This window comes from Sprattus sprattus, assembly GCF_963457725.1.
Source record: "Sprattus sprattus genome assembly, chromosome: 7".
Lineage (NCBI taxonomy): Eukaryota > Metazoa > Chordata > Actinopteri > Clupeiformes > Clupeidae > Sprattus > Sprattus sprattus.
Genome location: NC_137926.1, coordinates 17,343,091 through 17,359,489, shown reverse-complemented (window position 1 = coordinate 17,359,489; position 16,399 = coordinate 17,343,091). Strand labels below are relative to the sequence as shown.

At 44.0% G+C, this 16,399-nt stretch overlaps 1 protein-coding gene across 1 annotated transcript in view; it reads left to right on the top strand.

Moving 5' to 3' along the window:
* Nucleotides 1–2,286: 2,286 nt before the first annotated feature.
* The window catches only part of bicd1a (bicaudal D homolog 1a), a gene marked incomplete at both ends in the record, with an annotated part of 42,706 nt that continues 28,593 nt past the window's right edge, over nucleotides 2,287–16,399 (top strand). The window contains one exon of the mRNA XM_080841840.1: nucleotides 2,287–2,502. Coding sequence (XP_080697966.1) covers nucleotides 2,287–2,502 — 216 coding nt within the window. The remainder of the gene's footprint in view (nucleotides 2,503–16,399) is intronic.

Genomic DNA, 16,399 nt, shown 5'->3' with positions numbered 1-16,399 from the left:
GAAGCCCATCTCTCCCATGTCATGTGTCTCGTAATAGACTAACCAAGCTACCACACCATCAATGAAAACAGCGGTTCCCATTATACATTATCACACTCTTCTGGCAATACATTGCTTGTGCCACAACTGATTCATACGGTTTATAGTAGCATGGCAGCCCTTTTTGGATATATGTCAGGGGTAGAATCGTGCGGGGTGAATGTGCTGTGTACAGCCTAAATCACTGCTCGTGCAGTAGCCAGTAATTCAGTCATTCCTGAGAAGATAATTGTGTTAAGTGAAGTCCATCATCAACCACTCTGAAGATAAGGGAAATTGGAGGCACATGAGGTGGTTTGGCACGGGGCACACATTTCCCGCTCATACCATGGCGAGCACACGTTTTCTTGTCAGGTCATAGCCTTACAGTCACATGGCTGGGGGGTTGTTGGTCTTTCTTTCTCTCCACTGACATCATTTATAACTAAGGTGTGGTTATATGGAGTGCTGGTGTACAAACAGGTACCACTAGATGGCGATGAAAATGCTTAAAAAATACTTCATGGATGTCTTCTTTTTGTCAAAAAGATTTATCTCAATGGTTTTCATTATTTTCTTCTGTATCTCTCATCCTTCCAGTTCTTAATTCTGTTTGTTTTTAAAACATATACTCTTGCATATGGACGTTCCCATATCACAGTTTGTTCTGAAAGAAGAAAGCCTTAGGAAAGCATTTCTTTCAGAGTGTGTTACATTTTCCAAGAGACCGAGCTTTGACCCCTTGAGATAGATGAATAATAATAAACAAATAAATAAAATGTCAAATTCAGACATAACACATACATCAGGCATTTGCTTTTGGCCCACTTTGAGATGCACCACAACACACCAATAATATGTTCATGTCATGTCATGTCACCTGAATTACATAACGTCCTACTAAGTCAGACACAAATGCACATGCGCTGAAAAAGTGAGAGAATCACACTCTGTTAACTTGGTACTGAAATCTTAGTAGGTGAGCATCCCCAGAGTCCCACCTTGGACACACATACAGTGACTGATTAACTGATCCTGCAGGTGAGAGAGAGAGACAGACACACTTTAGACCTTCACCGCAAATTCCAGTGAACAACTAGTATAATTGCAATGAATGTCTTTAAATACATTGATTGAAGTTATGGTGGTGACAGTGATGATTACTTTCTAAATCACAAAGGGAAGATGAATGCAAGTCAGGAACAATTGCATTGCTAACCAGGTAGTGGCACTAGAGAGTGTTTTCCAGAAGAGAAAAAAACTACCCCGACAGCAGGAAAAACTGTCAACTTGACTCCAGAGCTCAGAGTTTAGCATTGTAGGCCGAAATATGGTTTGCTTTTGCTTGTGAGTGATTTATTCAACCGACAGGTGGCAACACTGAGCCGAGAATGTCATCACCTACATTCCCTTCACAAAATCTTTACTGATCATTCTGTCGATTTAATATAGCCTAATTTTGTCACCTGATGGGCCTAACTATGTGTGGAAAATCTAAGGATACTTTATGATACTAGACTACGTCATGTATGAAAGTATAAATTAGCCCTTAGGCCCATTTGCTACTGGTAGGTATCATAACCAAATTGTGTAGGCTTACACTAGTGATTTGTTATTTTGATTGACCTCAACAGATGTCTATCTGACGGAAAATGGTAGGGCTTTACATTTTATGTCCTCGGCATTTCAAAACACAACCCAACAGTCCTGTTACAGCGTTAGTTTCTTAAATGTAATTTGGCAGTTGTTTTTAGAACAGCAATATTGCTTTGATGGTGTTGTGGATTTCGTAACGTAGCCTAATTGTAGCTTAATTCATTTTTGGCCTGGTTTTTATCTCCGGCTCCTGTGGAGATGCTACCGAGACGACCTGACGTCACAGACCGAGGGCTGGACACAACTTCAGTCCGCTTTGCCTCTCTGGAAGTGGGGGAGATGGCGCGTGTCCTTCCTTGAGAGCGCCAAACTGTATGTAGGCTCTGTATTATTGGCGTATATCAGAACAAATCTGGAAGTCTAACAGCGGCTATTAATAACGTCCTCAAATCATTCTAGAGGAATCTGTATCCAGGAGATAATACGCCAAAATCACCATCCCAAGCGGAGCAGTATTTTTGGGTGGTCTGCAGTAGCCTACCCCAGCTGATTCTGCACGATCGCTGAGGAGGGGAGGGGGAGTGTAGGGTTGGGTTTAGGACCGCGTAGCCTCCGCCTCTCCGTTTGGCCAGTACCGGGACGTCAAGGGGAAAGCCCGGGCACTCCTGGGCCATGGCAGCGGGAGGAGGATGTGGGGAGTCGCTGGACCAGTACAGGGCCGAGGTGGAGCGCCTGACCCGGGAGCTCGCCGAGGCGAACCGGGAGAAGATTCGGGCTGCAGAATGTGGGCTGGTGGTCCTGGAGGAGAACCAGACGCTGAAGCAGCAATACGCGGATCTGGAATCCGAGCAGGAGACACTAAAGAGGGAGCTAGAACAGTTGCAGGAGGTAAGTTGGCAGTCCGAGCGCAGTTTGCGGTGGGGTCCAGAGCAATGCATCATCGGAGGCGACTGCGTCTCATGGAAGTGTTTCGGTGTTGTCATGTGGTATTGTAGGCGGCTTTATAGGCATTCAGATATATCGAGTTTGATAAAGGCATTGTGTATATTGCTTGATGCAGTCCAACGTCTAATAAGTTGCTCGTAATAATGTTAACTATGTTGATTATGAAATGACAGATAAGCTCTCTCTCTATCTCTCTCTATCTCTATCTCTCTCTCACTCTCCCTCCCTCTCTCTCTCTCTCTCTCCCTCTGTGTGTGTGTGTGTGTGTGTGTGTGTATGACTGCTTGCCTATATGTATGCATTTACTAGAATAAAGAAATAATTAACAAACAGCATTTGTTAATGCATCTGGGCAGCATCTGGGACCATTGTTTTGTTCACAGTTTGTTCTGAACTGCTACCAAACAGTGTGAATGGCTTGTGACACACATAGGTTTGATATGGGACGTCTGTCTGTCTCTCTCCGTCTGGGTGCTCAGGCGTCTGGGGCGCTGCCCTGTGTGGCCTTGTGAAGCACAGCACCAATAATCTGAGGCAGCAGCCGAATTTCGGTCACTCTGTTAGTGGGCCAGTTGTCATCCCCATTTAAATACATGTAATTGAGGAAGCAGGCCATTTAAACACCCCTCCCCATTCTTGTAGCACACACACACAAAAACACACTCGCACACACAAATACAGACTCACACATGAACATTTTCTCTTTCTCCATCTGTATCTCTCTGTGTGCGCACACACACACACACACACACATTCACACACACACACACACACACACACACACACACACACACACACACACACACACACACACACACACACACACACACACACACACACACACACACACACACACACACACACACACACACACACACTCACACACACACACACACACACACATATTTTCTCTAAAATTTGCAGAGCCACAAATAATACTTGGCTCAGTTTTGGGATAAAGGGACTTGTGTGTGTGTGCAAGTGTGTCTATCCATGTATGTGTGTGTGTGTGTGTGTGTGTGTGTGTGTGTGTATGAGTGTGGTATGTGTGATTAAGTATGCATGTGGGAGTGTATAGCGGGGAGGAGCAGAGCTGAGCTTAGTATTGAGTCTAGTGTCACATTAAGCGTTTTCATGAAGAAGCGTTGGTTCCTCTGGATGGGAGCCAGGTTGCCGGGGATGCTTCTGTCGTCCCCGGCTCTTTAACATTAGCCAGGGCACAGGACCGTTGCACTCTCCTCAGCTGGTCATAATTAGTGTTAAAAGCCCTCATGCTGTTACTGGTGTCTTTTACCCCCTCATTGTACAATTGGCTGTGATACATATTGAGGGGCAACTGCAGTGGAAATTAGTCTATTGCACTGCCGGTCTTTCCACCATTTATCACACACTGCATCTGTCTTTCCATACTTCTCTTTATAGATTAGTCCCTCTGTCTTTAAAGCATCTCGCACTTCTTGCATTAATACCGGTGCCCTAGATAATCTTTATTGAATTATCTCTGGGTTGTCTGATGAATCTGTTTTTTTACTAAATAAAGCATCAGTTGTCATGTGAAAGTGTTTGACTGAGGCACACTGTTCTGTTTACTGGGTGTTTCCTCTCGACTGTGATAAAAGAAGAATATGCCAGGCCAGTCTGTTTCTGAGAGTGTAGGGAATGTCAAAAGAGACGTGAGCCTCCTCAGCAGTCATTATTAAGATATTTATTTCCCTCTATCTCGTTCTCTCCTTTCCACCATTCCCCCTCTCCACTTTTCTTTTCTACATCTATTATCCGTCTGTCTTTGTTTACCATCTCCATTTCTCTTTTCTTTCTTTTTTTTCTCTATCCCTGTTTCAACATGAACAGCTGTACCCTCTCTGTAACATCCCCATGCCTCAGCCTCCGTCCCCAGTGGATGTCGTTTTCTTGCCTGTTCATTGCCTCAAGGCCCAGTCAATACCGCACTTAGGCTGAAAGAGCCGTATTGATCAGTGGGTTCATGTGCTCATGAGTGGCCCATGGGTACAAGAGATCATGTGTGAGAGATGTCTCTCCCTAACGGCGGGTGCACAGCGACCGCTGTGGCCCGGTTTTGGCAGCACGGTCACCCCAGAGGCAGGAGCCATCTTAGGGCATGTATGGGCTCCCCTGCCCTGTCATCAGCTGGATGTAACCTCGTGTGGAAACTGCTGAGGCAACCACTCATAAATATTCTGGCGCTGGCAGAGTTCAACGGTAAAAGAGGCCCTGAACTCAGTCTCAACTTGCTATAGCTAGCGTTGGGATCTGAGACTAGAAAGCACAGTACTGCTCGTCTTTGTCTGTCCAGTGTTCTCCCGTCTGAATGTGTATTTGAATTGCAAAAGACCTGGTTATTTGTTTTCAGATTAAGGTGTTTGGAAACACAAATTCTGCAGGTTTTATATGACTCTGCAGTAGCCAAGTCGATGGAGATGGAGTTGATGATGGTACCTTTTTTTGTATCACCACAGTTGTGATTATACTACAGGCAGATGCGTTTTCTGAGCTCCTTAAAGCAGTAATATGTAGTTCTGTTCCAAAACTAGCACGCTAACTACCTGAAACACATGTAAAAAAAAAACTTGTAAACACCATCAAAAGCTCAGTTGGCACTGATAGCAGCTTGCAAACACACAAACTGGTGTCTTTTGGCAGTATAGCTGGCAATGTCATGCTGTGAAAGCTTTTCTTCCATTCTTGCCAGGTGCCCCAGCCTGGAACACAGAACTACACAGTGCATATCCTAGATGGCTAGTGGGAAAGACACAGGTGTTTATCTGTTCTTCACATGACCATATGTCATCAAAATTAATTTGAAGATGGTACCAAAACTAGTTGCCTATGAAACAATACTTCAAAAAGTGACAAATTGTTGCATAGTGTTGCTTCAATGAGCCTGCTTTGCATCTGCATGGGCTTCCAGCCCTCACTCTTGCTCTGCCTGTCTTCTTCGGTGCAGACTGAAGTCAAGCAGCTCTAATTGCTGGTCATGACACATCCACACTTCTCTTGGCATGTTTCTTGCTGTTTGCTCAGTCATGGCGAAGTGCTTGTGCTGTATATATCAGCAGTCATGTAATAGTCATGATAGCAGCGCACGCATAGGCTACAGGCTATTATATGCATACACACAAGGCTATTTTTATACCCATGTTCATCTCACAGTGCACCCTGTTACCATGCAGCCCGCATTCTGTGTGTGTGTGTGTGTGTGTGTGTGCGTGTGCGTGTGCGTGTGCGTGTGCGTGTGCGTGTGCGTGTGCGTGTGCGTGTGCGTGTGCGTGTGCGTGTGGGTCTGCGTGTGAGCATGACTCCGGACTCTTAGAAGTGTGTGGTACGTGATTTATCATTATTCAGGGCAGATCTTGGCAGTATTTCTCTGTTTACAATACAATGAACAACACCTATAGTCTTACACAAATAGTTTACTGCACCCTTATAAAACCTTTATAAGTGCTTCTACAGAGAGCAGCTGTAGAGGGGAAAGAGCATCCACCCCTCAAGACCCAGGGTGTGCTGCTGTCATGCCCAGCCTGAGGGCTGCCCAGCTGGGCCACTGTGCCCCGTAGGGACCCTCTCAGATTTCAGCGCACACTGCAACAGACTGGACACTCATCTGCCATAGATTCGGGCCGGGTTGACATCAGAGTTAGCCGACTGGGGCTGGACCAGAAATATAGATCAAATGTTAAATCCCTGGATGGCGTGCTTGAGTTTGGCTCAGACCAGATGAATCCAGACAAAAACAAGTACGAACGTTATGTCCAAACAGGCACCTGTGAATGGGAAGAGATGGGGCTTGATCAGGACCAAATTAATTTATTCCCGGTCTCAAGTATCTGTATTGAGAGAGTCCCTCCAGAACAGGAGGCTGACTTTTGCTTACCAACAGTCAGGGATACAAGACAATGGGACTCGTGGGAATCAGCCCTCAGTTTCTGCCTGTCATCCCTGAGCTGAAGGATCCCTTTACACTTTCACTTATTGCATTTGTAACACTATGTGGAGAGTGTTATGTATTATTTATCTTATTTTTCTTCTTCTCATGAATCCCATTTAATGTTTAGGTTTTGTGCATTGCTGACTGAGTGATGGCTTACAGAACCTTCTTTGTGTTTCTGCCCTTAATATTGCAGAAATGCCTCATGCCTGTGGGTCTGATGAACCAGTAGGTCTCATGGCATGTTACTCCTAATAGCCATGGAATGAGAACACAGTGCGTCCGTTTTACAGAGCTGGCCTGGGCAGGAATGAGCCGAAAAAGATTGGGGTGGTTGTTGTGGGGCATTTTATTGCTCTGTTGTGCTTTTATTTCAATTCAATTTGGGTTGGGTTTTATTCATACTGGAGAAGGGGATTGTTCTTGGCAAAAAGTGAAGTTATCCACAGTCTTGCCCTTATAACCATGTGTGTGTGGTTCACACAGCATAGTATATCATTTGTACGAAAATATTAGTCAGTTGTCCTAGTTAGTCCTAATGGCAGAATTTGAAGATCAGTCAGCAGCGAAGAGACAGCGAAGGGGGTGGGGGTGGACAGGGCTGTTTGTTTCAACCAGCCAGCCGCTTGTTTAAATTCAAGCTGGTGATCAAAGCGGAGCCTTGATGTTGAGCATGTGAATGGAGTCTAATTCATTGCTGTTCTGCTGGCGGCTTCATCACAGTGCACCCTCTCCTCACAGTCTCTGTCTGGCTGCCTGTGTCATGCACTCTGGTCCCTAGTTACTCTTTTATGTTCTGTTTACTGTTTGTTTCTGTGTGTGTTTGGTTTGGTTGAATAACATCACTCTCTGTGGCATACACAGTAAGGGAGTTAGTATTGTCCTTAAAGCACCTTCCACATCAGTATGCTGCCTCTTTTCAAAAGCCCCTTGTTCTGTCAGCCTTAGCTTAGCTTAGCTTAGCGTAGCTGAAGCTCACTGCATGGGGTATTGCATGTGGGTTGGCTCAGTGTCCCCCTGGAATATTTTGACCTCTGATAGCCTTTCTTGATTTCTGTTTTCGGTCGGGTTGGTACTTAGTGGAGTCTTTAGTGCATGACAGTACCTCAGCCAACTTGTTCAGTTGCTTTAAAGCTCTTTCCCAGGCTGTGTAGTGTGTGTGTGTGTATGTGTGTGTGTTTGTGTGTGTGTGTGTGTGTGTGTGTGTGTGTGTGTGTGTGTGTGTGAGTGTGAGAGAGATTGTGTGTGTCATGCATGAGCCATTGTATGTTCATTCATGTATGCTATTCCTGTCTGTGAGAGTTCCTTGTGCATCTGTGCATGAAGTAGTTTTTTTCTGTAGGTTCATGTTAATGAATGACCATAACCTGTATGCTTCCTTACACAAAAGATGTGGCTTTAAAGAGCAAGATCACAGCACACAGAGCTTTTCATGAACACAATTATGACAAGTTCATAGACTTTCACCATTTGGACTATCTGTGAGCGATCTTATCAGCGATTCTAGTGTTTTTGAAAAATAAAATATACAGTGTACTGTATATGTATATTGTATATGGAATCAGTCTTAAATTTGCATTTAAATGATATTCTGAATATCTCAGGCTTATTGCGCTGTCTGGATTATGTGGAGAAAATCTAGAAATAGGGAAAAATGTGTACAATCATTCATTTGCGTAATAGCCAGTGGGACAGCACATTCTCCCAGTAGTGTGCTTTCAGAGTGTGGTGGTCAGCATGCCTTTCCTCTCAGAAAGCCATGAAGGGCATTCAGTGATTATTAGGTATACTTTGAGAAAGTCCACAGGGCTGCCATGTTAGGTTTGGTCATGTATAAATCTTTTCAGAATTCATAATTTTCGGGATTCAGCGTTTTCAGCATTCATATTTGGAATGTGTTTGTGGCATAGGATGAACTGTACTGAGACCTTTGCTGTTTTGTAGAGATGTTTTTTTGCCTTTGGAATGGTGACAGAAGGGCCATAGCGACTAGTGTGTGTGCATCTGTGCCTGTGTGTGTGTGTGTGTGTGTGTGTGTGTGTGTGTGTGTGTGTGTGTGTGTGTATGTGCCTGTGTGTGTTTGTGGTTTGTGTATGTGTGAGCATAGCCTGCTGTAAATAACCTTTTATATATATATATATATATATATTTAGAGCATAAAACCTGTTCCTTAACAGCACACGTCAGATGGTCCTATGGGATCCAGAAGCTGGACGTGTATCATAGTGGCATCTCCTTCAGCATGAATTATGGATCTTTCCGGAAGACCTGCTGAAAGTCATTCAACTGCAGTGAAGGACATGAACCCATATGGATGGCCAGAGAAAGCGAGGGAGAGAGGGAGAGAGAGAAAGGAGACGAAGGTGTCTCTTAAATCATTTACAGTATCCATCTATGATGACGTCAGCCTTTCCTGCGTAGTTAACCTTACACCTCAACAGAAGATATGTGGCTCCATATACACAAGGTGTTGAAAATGTGAGCGCAGGTCAAACTTTAGTCCTTGTCACTTTTACTCACTTAAATGTGTGACAAACATGAATGAAATGACCTTTCATATGATAGGAAAAGCAATTGTTTTAAATTAGTCTACAGGGAATTGTCATGTCATGCATTTCATTTCACTTCAAGTAAATGTGTTGGATCAGTCCTAATGGGCTCAGATATAGTTAATGTCACCTGCATCGTCTGTTGTAGCTCCAGTAGATGGATCTGTGTGCACAGTCTTAGGCGTCACCTCCTGGACAGAGTTGTTTAATACCCTTTATAACTCACGTCTGTAGCACACAGTAGTCATCCTCCTGTGTTTAAAATGTAAAAGTGGGGAACAGATCAAATTCAAAATGAGATTGTGTGTATTGTGTGTATTTATGGCTGTTATATTAAAAATAGCTATATATAATAGTGAAGCTTATAGATGTGAATCTCGCCTTTCTTGAAATAGACCCTGTGCAAGAGGCAAGGGTGTGTCTGAATGACCTCATCCATTCCTGGAGCTGCTGACTTGGCTTTGTTTAGGAAGATGTGTGTGCCTTTGGAATGGTGACAGAAGGGCAAGAGCGACTAGTGTGTGTGCATCTGTCCCTGTGTGTGTGTGTGTGTGTGTGTGTGTGTGTGTGTGTGTGTGTGTGTGTGTGTGTGTGTGTGTGTGTGTGTGTGTGTGCGTGCGCGAGTGTTTCTGTTTTTGTGTGTCTGCGTCTGTGTCTGTCTGTGTCTGTCTTTGTCTGTGTATGTATGTGTCTCTTGCGTGTTTGGAATGTTGACAAGAAGACTAGAGAGAAGTGTGTGTATCTGTGTGTGTGTGTGTGTGTGTGTGTGTGTGTGTGTGTGTGTGTGTGTGTGTGGGTGTGTGTAGGCACATGGATTAGTAGCGTGGACAAAGATGGTGGCCCTGAGGCCTTAGTCTGTGTCCATGACAACTGAAGCTGCAAATGTGCTGTTCTGGCCAGTACAGCAGGTGATCACCCCAGTCCTTTGCACCCCTTTCGCTTTTTTTCTCTCTCCTCTCCTCCGCTCCTCTCCCACCTCTCCTCCCGTCTATTCTCTGCTGCAGTCCTTTCATCTGCTCTACACTCGTCTCCTCTTGTTCCTCTCTCTCCTAGGATTATGCTAAAGGAGGGGGCTAGACCCATAAATAAATAATACATTCTAGTCATTCTTCGCCTATGTAAATCTGTGTAAATGTATAAAAACATAGACTAAGCCTACCGCTCCTACTTCTATAACTTCTATTGTTTCTATTACTACTGCTGCTCGTACTACTACTCCTATTAAATGTTATGTCAATTTACTTTTTAAATGTACCTTTTCAATCCCTGTCTTGTAAATAACCGGAATCTAAAAAAATGTCCTGAATGCTACATAAACCCAGTAGTTAAAATAGGTCTAATTATGAAAACAGACCCCCCCCCCCCCCCCCCCCCCCCCCCCCGCCGCCTTTGATGTTGACTTGGTCGAGACTGCTGGGTGTGTTTCTTACACAGCGTGTTCTTTTATAAAACACAAACAGGTGGGTGAGAGGAGAGAAGAGAAGAGGAGGAGAGAGGAGGACAGGGGAGGGGGTCGGAAAGAAAACAACACAGGCTCCCATGACATGAATCCATCCGCACATTTGGTACCTAATGCCTCACATGAATAAGTCCCTCATTATCATTTCCCACAAGCACATCCGCACTGCAGAGGGTGGTGTTGGGACACCGGAGGAATCGCAGAGGTGACTAAAAAGTGACATGAGGGAAATATACTGGGAGGAGAGAATACACTGCAGCAGAAATCACCTCACTTGAGGAGTGAAGGAAGAGAAGAGAGAACACTGGGAGAGGAGAGAGAGAGAGAGAGAGAGAGAAGGAGTGAGAGAGAGGTTGGAGAGAGGGGGGAAAGATGGGGAGAGGCCAACAAGATAAACAAAGCGAGATGAGAGAGAAAAAAGAGAGATGTCAAAGCATGGTGGTATGGAAGTGATGAAGTAAGAAGGCAGAGAGAGGGAAGCAGATGAAGGGAGATGGGGAAAAATAGAATTGGATGGCAAACAGAGACAAATAGAGGAGAGAAAGACATGTCGAGAGAGGGAGAGAGAGAGACAGAGGGAGAGAGAGAGAGAGAGAGTCAGTAATGAGCGTTTTGTTTTCTTGTGTTCTGCTCTGCTCTGCTCTGCTCATCGCCCTGGCAAGATCGAGTCAGTGTGCCCAGGAAGCAGGCGTGTGTTTCATCTGCTGAACACTCTCCTGTGTGAAGAGGAATGGTGAATGTCTGCTATGTGTGTGTATGATTATGTGTTTGTCTGTGTGTGTGCTTCTGTCTCCCTCCCTCTCTCTTTTTCTGTGTGTGTGTGTGTGTGCGTGTGTGTGTGTGTGTGTGTGTGTGTGCGCCTTGAGGACATTTTTCCACTGAATTGTTTCTTAAAAGCTTCTGCATACATATTTGTTTACATTGTCTTTATTTGCATATGGTTGTATGTTGGTTTGTGTCTGACTCTGTGTGTTTATCCTATATGCTGTGTGGATTTACATTTGTGTGTGTGTATGTGTGTGTGTGTGTGTGTGTGTGTGTGTGTGTGTGTGTGTGTGTTTGTGTGTGTGTTGTATGCACCTGCTGAGTCACCCAGGACTCTGTCTGTCCTGAAATCTGCAGAGACCCTGAGGTACGTGTATGTGTGTGTGTGTGTGTGTGTGTGTGTGTGTGATTGTGTGTGATTGTGTGTGTGTGTGTGTGTGTGTGTGTGTGTGTGATTGTGTGTGATTGTGTGTGTGTGTGTGTGTGTGTGTGTGTGTGTGTGTGTGTGTGTGTTTGTCTGTGTCTGTGTGTGTGTGATTGTGTGTGTGTGTGTGTGTGTGTGTGTGTGTGTGTGTGTGTGTGTGTGTGTGTGTGTGTGTGTGTGTGTGTGTGTGTGTGTGTTTGTGTGTTTGTGTGTGTGTCTGTGTCTGTGTCTGTGTGTTGCTCTGCAGTGGGAGTAGCTAAAGAACTGGACCTTTTGCCTGCGGGTCTTAGTATTGATCTCAGAACTACCAATGTAGAGAGACAAAGTCATGGGGCAGAAAGGTGTGTGTGTGTGTGTGTGTGTGTGTGTGTGTGTGTGTGTGTGTGTGTGTGTGTGTACTTATATGTCTAAATACATTCTGCTTTGGGCCAATTGTCCCTGAAAATAACATGTAAGTCACGTAAGTGTTTTTTTCTTTGTCTCTGCTTGAGAGCTCAGTTTCCTCAAAGACTGCTGCCTCAGTATTACTTTACTGTCTCTGGTAGCCAGTGCAGCATAGTCACTGGTCTATAACTATTGTATATCAGTCAGTCCTGCCGCATAAACACACACACACACACACACACACACTCACCAACAAACACTTTATTTATCTGAAATTAAAGTAAAAGAAACAGTTGAGGCACAGATCTCCTTTAACATACATGCACACACACACACACACACACACACACACACACACACACACACACACACACACACACACACACACACACACACACACACACACACACACACACACACACACACACACACACACACACACACACACACACACACACACACACACACACACACACACACACACCACACTCTCAGTGGGGTTCCTCATCATGTTAAATGAGGTGTTCTGCGTTCCATTAGATCACCCAGAGCTGTAAGTGGGGCACGTTCTCTGCCTCCCCCACTGCCAAGGGAGTTGACGTGTGTCTAACAAGCCAAGAATGTATTTCAGTGTTGTGTCGTACTACAAAACATTAGTCTCTACCAAAACTAAATCACCAAGATGGCCCCAGGATTCAGTACCCTGCTCCACAGCTGGTTATGGAATCCTCTGAGTGAGCCATTGAATGGCAGAGATCTCCACTTGACCTGGCCTCCATTCTTAGGGGGCCATCGTCCTGTCTGAGCCCACGCGTCCTTGCTCCTGACTGGGCTGGGATGGTGCGCTGGGCCCCGGGAAACTAATGACTGCCTTTGTTTATGTGTGCTGGAGGCTGAGTACTCAGACCACAACTCTCTGTTATGACCTGATTTATGAGGGAGAATCAGAGAATGTGTGTGTGTGTGTGTGTGTGTGTGTGTGTGTGTGTGTGTGTGTGTGTGTGTGGTAATGGTGCTAGCTGGCTGTGGTCATCTATCAGACACACACAGAGGAGATTGGATAAGAGGGGAAATAGATCCAGTGGGTAGAAAGAGATGAAAAAAAAGTTACAAGTGGCCAAAAACAATTGTATAAATGTAATGTATAAATACGACTTTATTTCCATGGAAGCTTTCTCATATCTAATATCTATCATTTAACGCTTATCAGGTTACATTTTCTATCTTTTCCTCAACAAAGGCAGTATACATAGCGCACGAAGAACATGCCTGTCATTCATAAGGTATAATGAATAGTTTGCTGGTCATTATCAGAAAATAAATAATTCCGATCAGGTGAACAGGACCCCGATGTGCAGCGGTGGACTAAATATAATCCTGCATATTATACAGTTACTTGCCAAAACGATAAAAGATATCCCTCCAAAATATCTCTTTTGATGTTTTTGACATACCTGTTTACGCAAATATAACTTTTCAGGTGTTGTGTAGGAATGTATTACTAGTTGACTTCAAGTTGAACAAGTGAACCAACTGCTTTCGGGAATGATATGAAAGATTGAAAGAATTGGAAGCACAAATCCATTCATTTTGTTGCAGCAGTCATTATAAAGAAATATCGGACCTCTGAACTGGACCTTTGCCCACCAAACCAATGGAACATTCTGCAGCATTCTGAAGATCCGTGGAATAATAGAATTTAACAAACCACATTCTCTTCCACAATTTATTTTGTAACAAGACAAAGATACTGCGAGAATCTCTGTATACAGTATATCCCAAAAACACCTGCAGGAAATCTCTCGGCAAATGGAATTTTAATTCCTGCTCTTCCCATCACCCTAATCCCTAATCTGCCCAGCAGGGGTGATAAGACTTTCATGTCACCATCACTGAGGTACGATAGACAAGATAGAAAACGTTTATTAATCAGCTCTAGGTCTTTGTTGTTGGGCGATATTTTTCTAATTCTAATGAGTTTTTTATTCTTATTTGGTTCTAGTCCTTTAGTTAATAGTGATGTTACATTATGATGTTTCAGAGTTTTTTTTAAATTATTTTCGTACGCCATTGGACATATATCTGACGGTGCGATAGTAAAGATTTGGTTAATTTGGTGGTTGCAATGTGTTTCCAATCTAGTCTTCATCGGACAAATTATACCTTGGGGGGTTTCTACAATGAGGATTTGTAAGCCTTGCTTACGCTCATTTATAATCCATTATCAATATGAAAACTAAATCTTCACATAGAAGCTTTAAACCCATGAAAATAGCATATGGTGCATTCTAAATTAATCTGACTGCATCATAGATCTGAATATTTTTGACTATTCCTGTGAAGGAAATTTAATAGGGTCTTATTTTGAAGATTTGTGTGTTGATGTCAGGCCTCTTAGTACATACCAGCTCAGATTTAAAACAAATAAATAAAACAACAGAAAGAGGTTTTTTTTTAAAGAAAGGACAAAAAATAAACAAGATATAAAAAAGACACAAAATACATAAATAAACACAAAATGAACTTTGCAAAGAGAGTAAAACGAAATCTCCACCAGTGGCTGACAAAACAATGCAAAGGAAGCAAAAACACAGAAGTGAGCGATGGGAGACAAAGACCTTTGTGCCGTGAAACACGTGTGTGTGTGTGTGTGTGTGTGTGTGTGTGTGTGTGTGTGTGTGTGTCCCTTTGCCATGGATCACGTGTGTTGTCCCTTTGCCATGGATCACGTGTGTTGTCCCTTTGCCATCTAACACCTGTGTGTGTACCTTTGCCATGGAACACGTTGGTGTGTCCCTTTGCCATGGAACACGTTGGTGTGTCCCTTTGCCATGGAACACGTTGGTGTGTCCCTTTGCCATGGAACACGTTGGTGTGTCCCTTTGCCATGGAACACGTTGGTGTGTCCCTTTGCCATGGAACACGATGGTGCGTCCCTTTGCCATGGAACACGTTGGTGCGTCCCTTTGCCATGGACAACCTGACCAGCACGTCCACTGCCCGCCTTCAACAAAAGCACACTGGACAGGCAGATAGCAGCGGAATAGCTAGGAGACTAGTCACAATAGGTACTCCTGAGTAATTTGCATTGAGAGAAGTTTTGAAATTCTCTAAGTGTATTGGCAACCATTGCATCCTATAATATTAATACAATTTGTAACATCGACAGTTATAGCATTATTGATGTTGTCTATGTGGTTAGTAGTAAAGACGAGTAAAGATCAGATCATCACCTGTGTCCTCAGTCTGTCTTCTCTGTGGAGGTCATCAGTAGCAGAGTTGATCCTTCTGTTTTACCTGAGGCAAGGACTCCTATGTCTGAAGTACCTCTCTCTCTCTATTTATCTTGTCACCCATTAATGTCAAACTCTCCCCTTTTCTTCTATTCTCTCTTTTCTTACTTTGTGGCCAATTTATTTCTCCTTCACTTTTCTTTTCTTATTTCTTTATGCCTTCCCCCCCCCCCCCCCCCCCCCCCTCACCCCCCTCTCTGTAGAGGTGTTTGTGCATTGGCTGTTGTCCCTGTTTGACACCATCAGATTGATGAGTCACTCATTTGGCAGTCCACACCTGCTGGGCATCCTCCAGTACACGTTCCTTCTCTTACTATTTCACTCTTCATATGACCTCTTCCTTCCCTTCTCAATGCTTTGTGTGCTTTGTGTGTGTGCTTTGTGTGTGTGTGTGTGTGTGTGTGTGTGTGTCCTTGACCTTGTAAAAACTATAGCCAAGTATGTGTGTGTGTGTCTGTATGAATGGTGGTACATCGCTCAATGTATGTTGTGCCTTCTGTGTACAGCTTCAGAGTATTTCCATAGCAAGTCATTACAACAGAAATACGATGCTCTTAAATGATCATCATGATGAACAAACATTTTTCACCTCCTTCAAAATGCCATCTGTCAAATAAGCACCCACATGAGGATGGTTATGTGTTTGGACAGGCCTGACCCAGACGCACCATAGTGACACATTGCAGCTTTCCTGTCCCCTCAACCTGTCATGTAGATCTGTGTAGTGGATTGGCTTCCTCTTTGCAAAGGTCATTAATACCCCCAAGAGATCTGTCATCGCTCCCACCAAGGCTTTCTTTTGGAAGGACTCTTTCCAAAAACAACTGGGTGGTTCTAAACTCTGTCATATTGCTCAAACAGCTTGAGTGAAAAACAATTTAAAGTTTTCAGTCAAACGCAGCCTTTGCATTTAGAAAAGTTACAGGCTTATTGAAGCTCCAGTATATTCTGTTCTGTGTTGTCATGTGGATCAGCTTTGTCGAGTAACATCAGGTAGACTGTTCAGGTGTGCGTTCCATC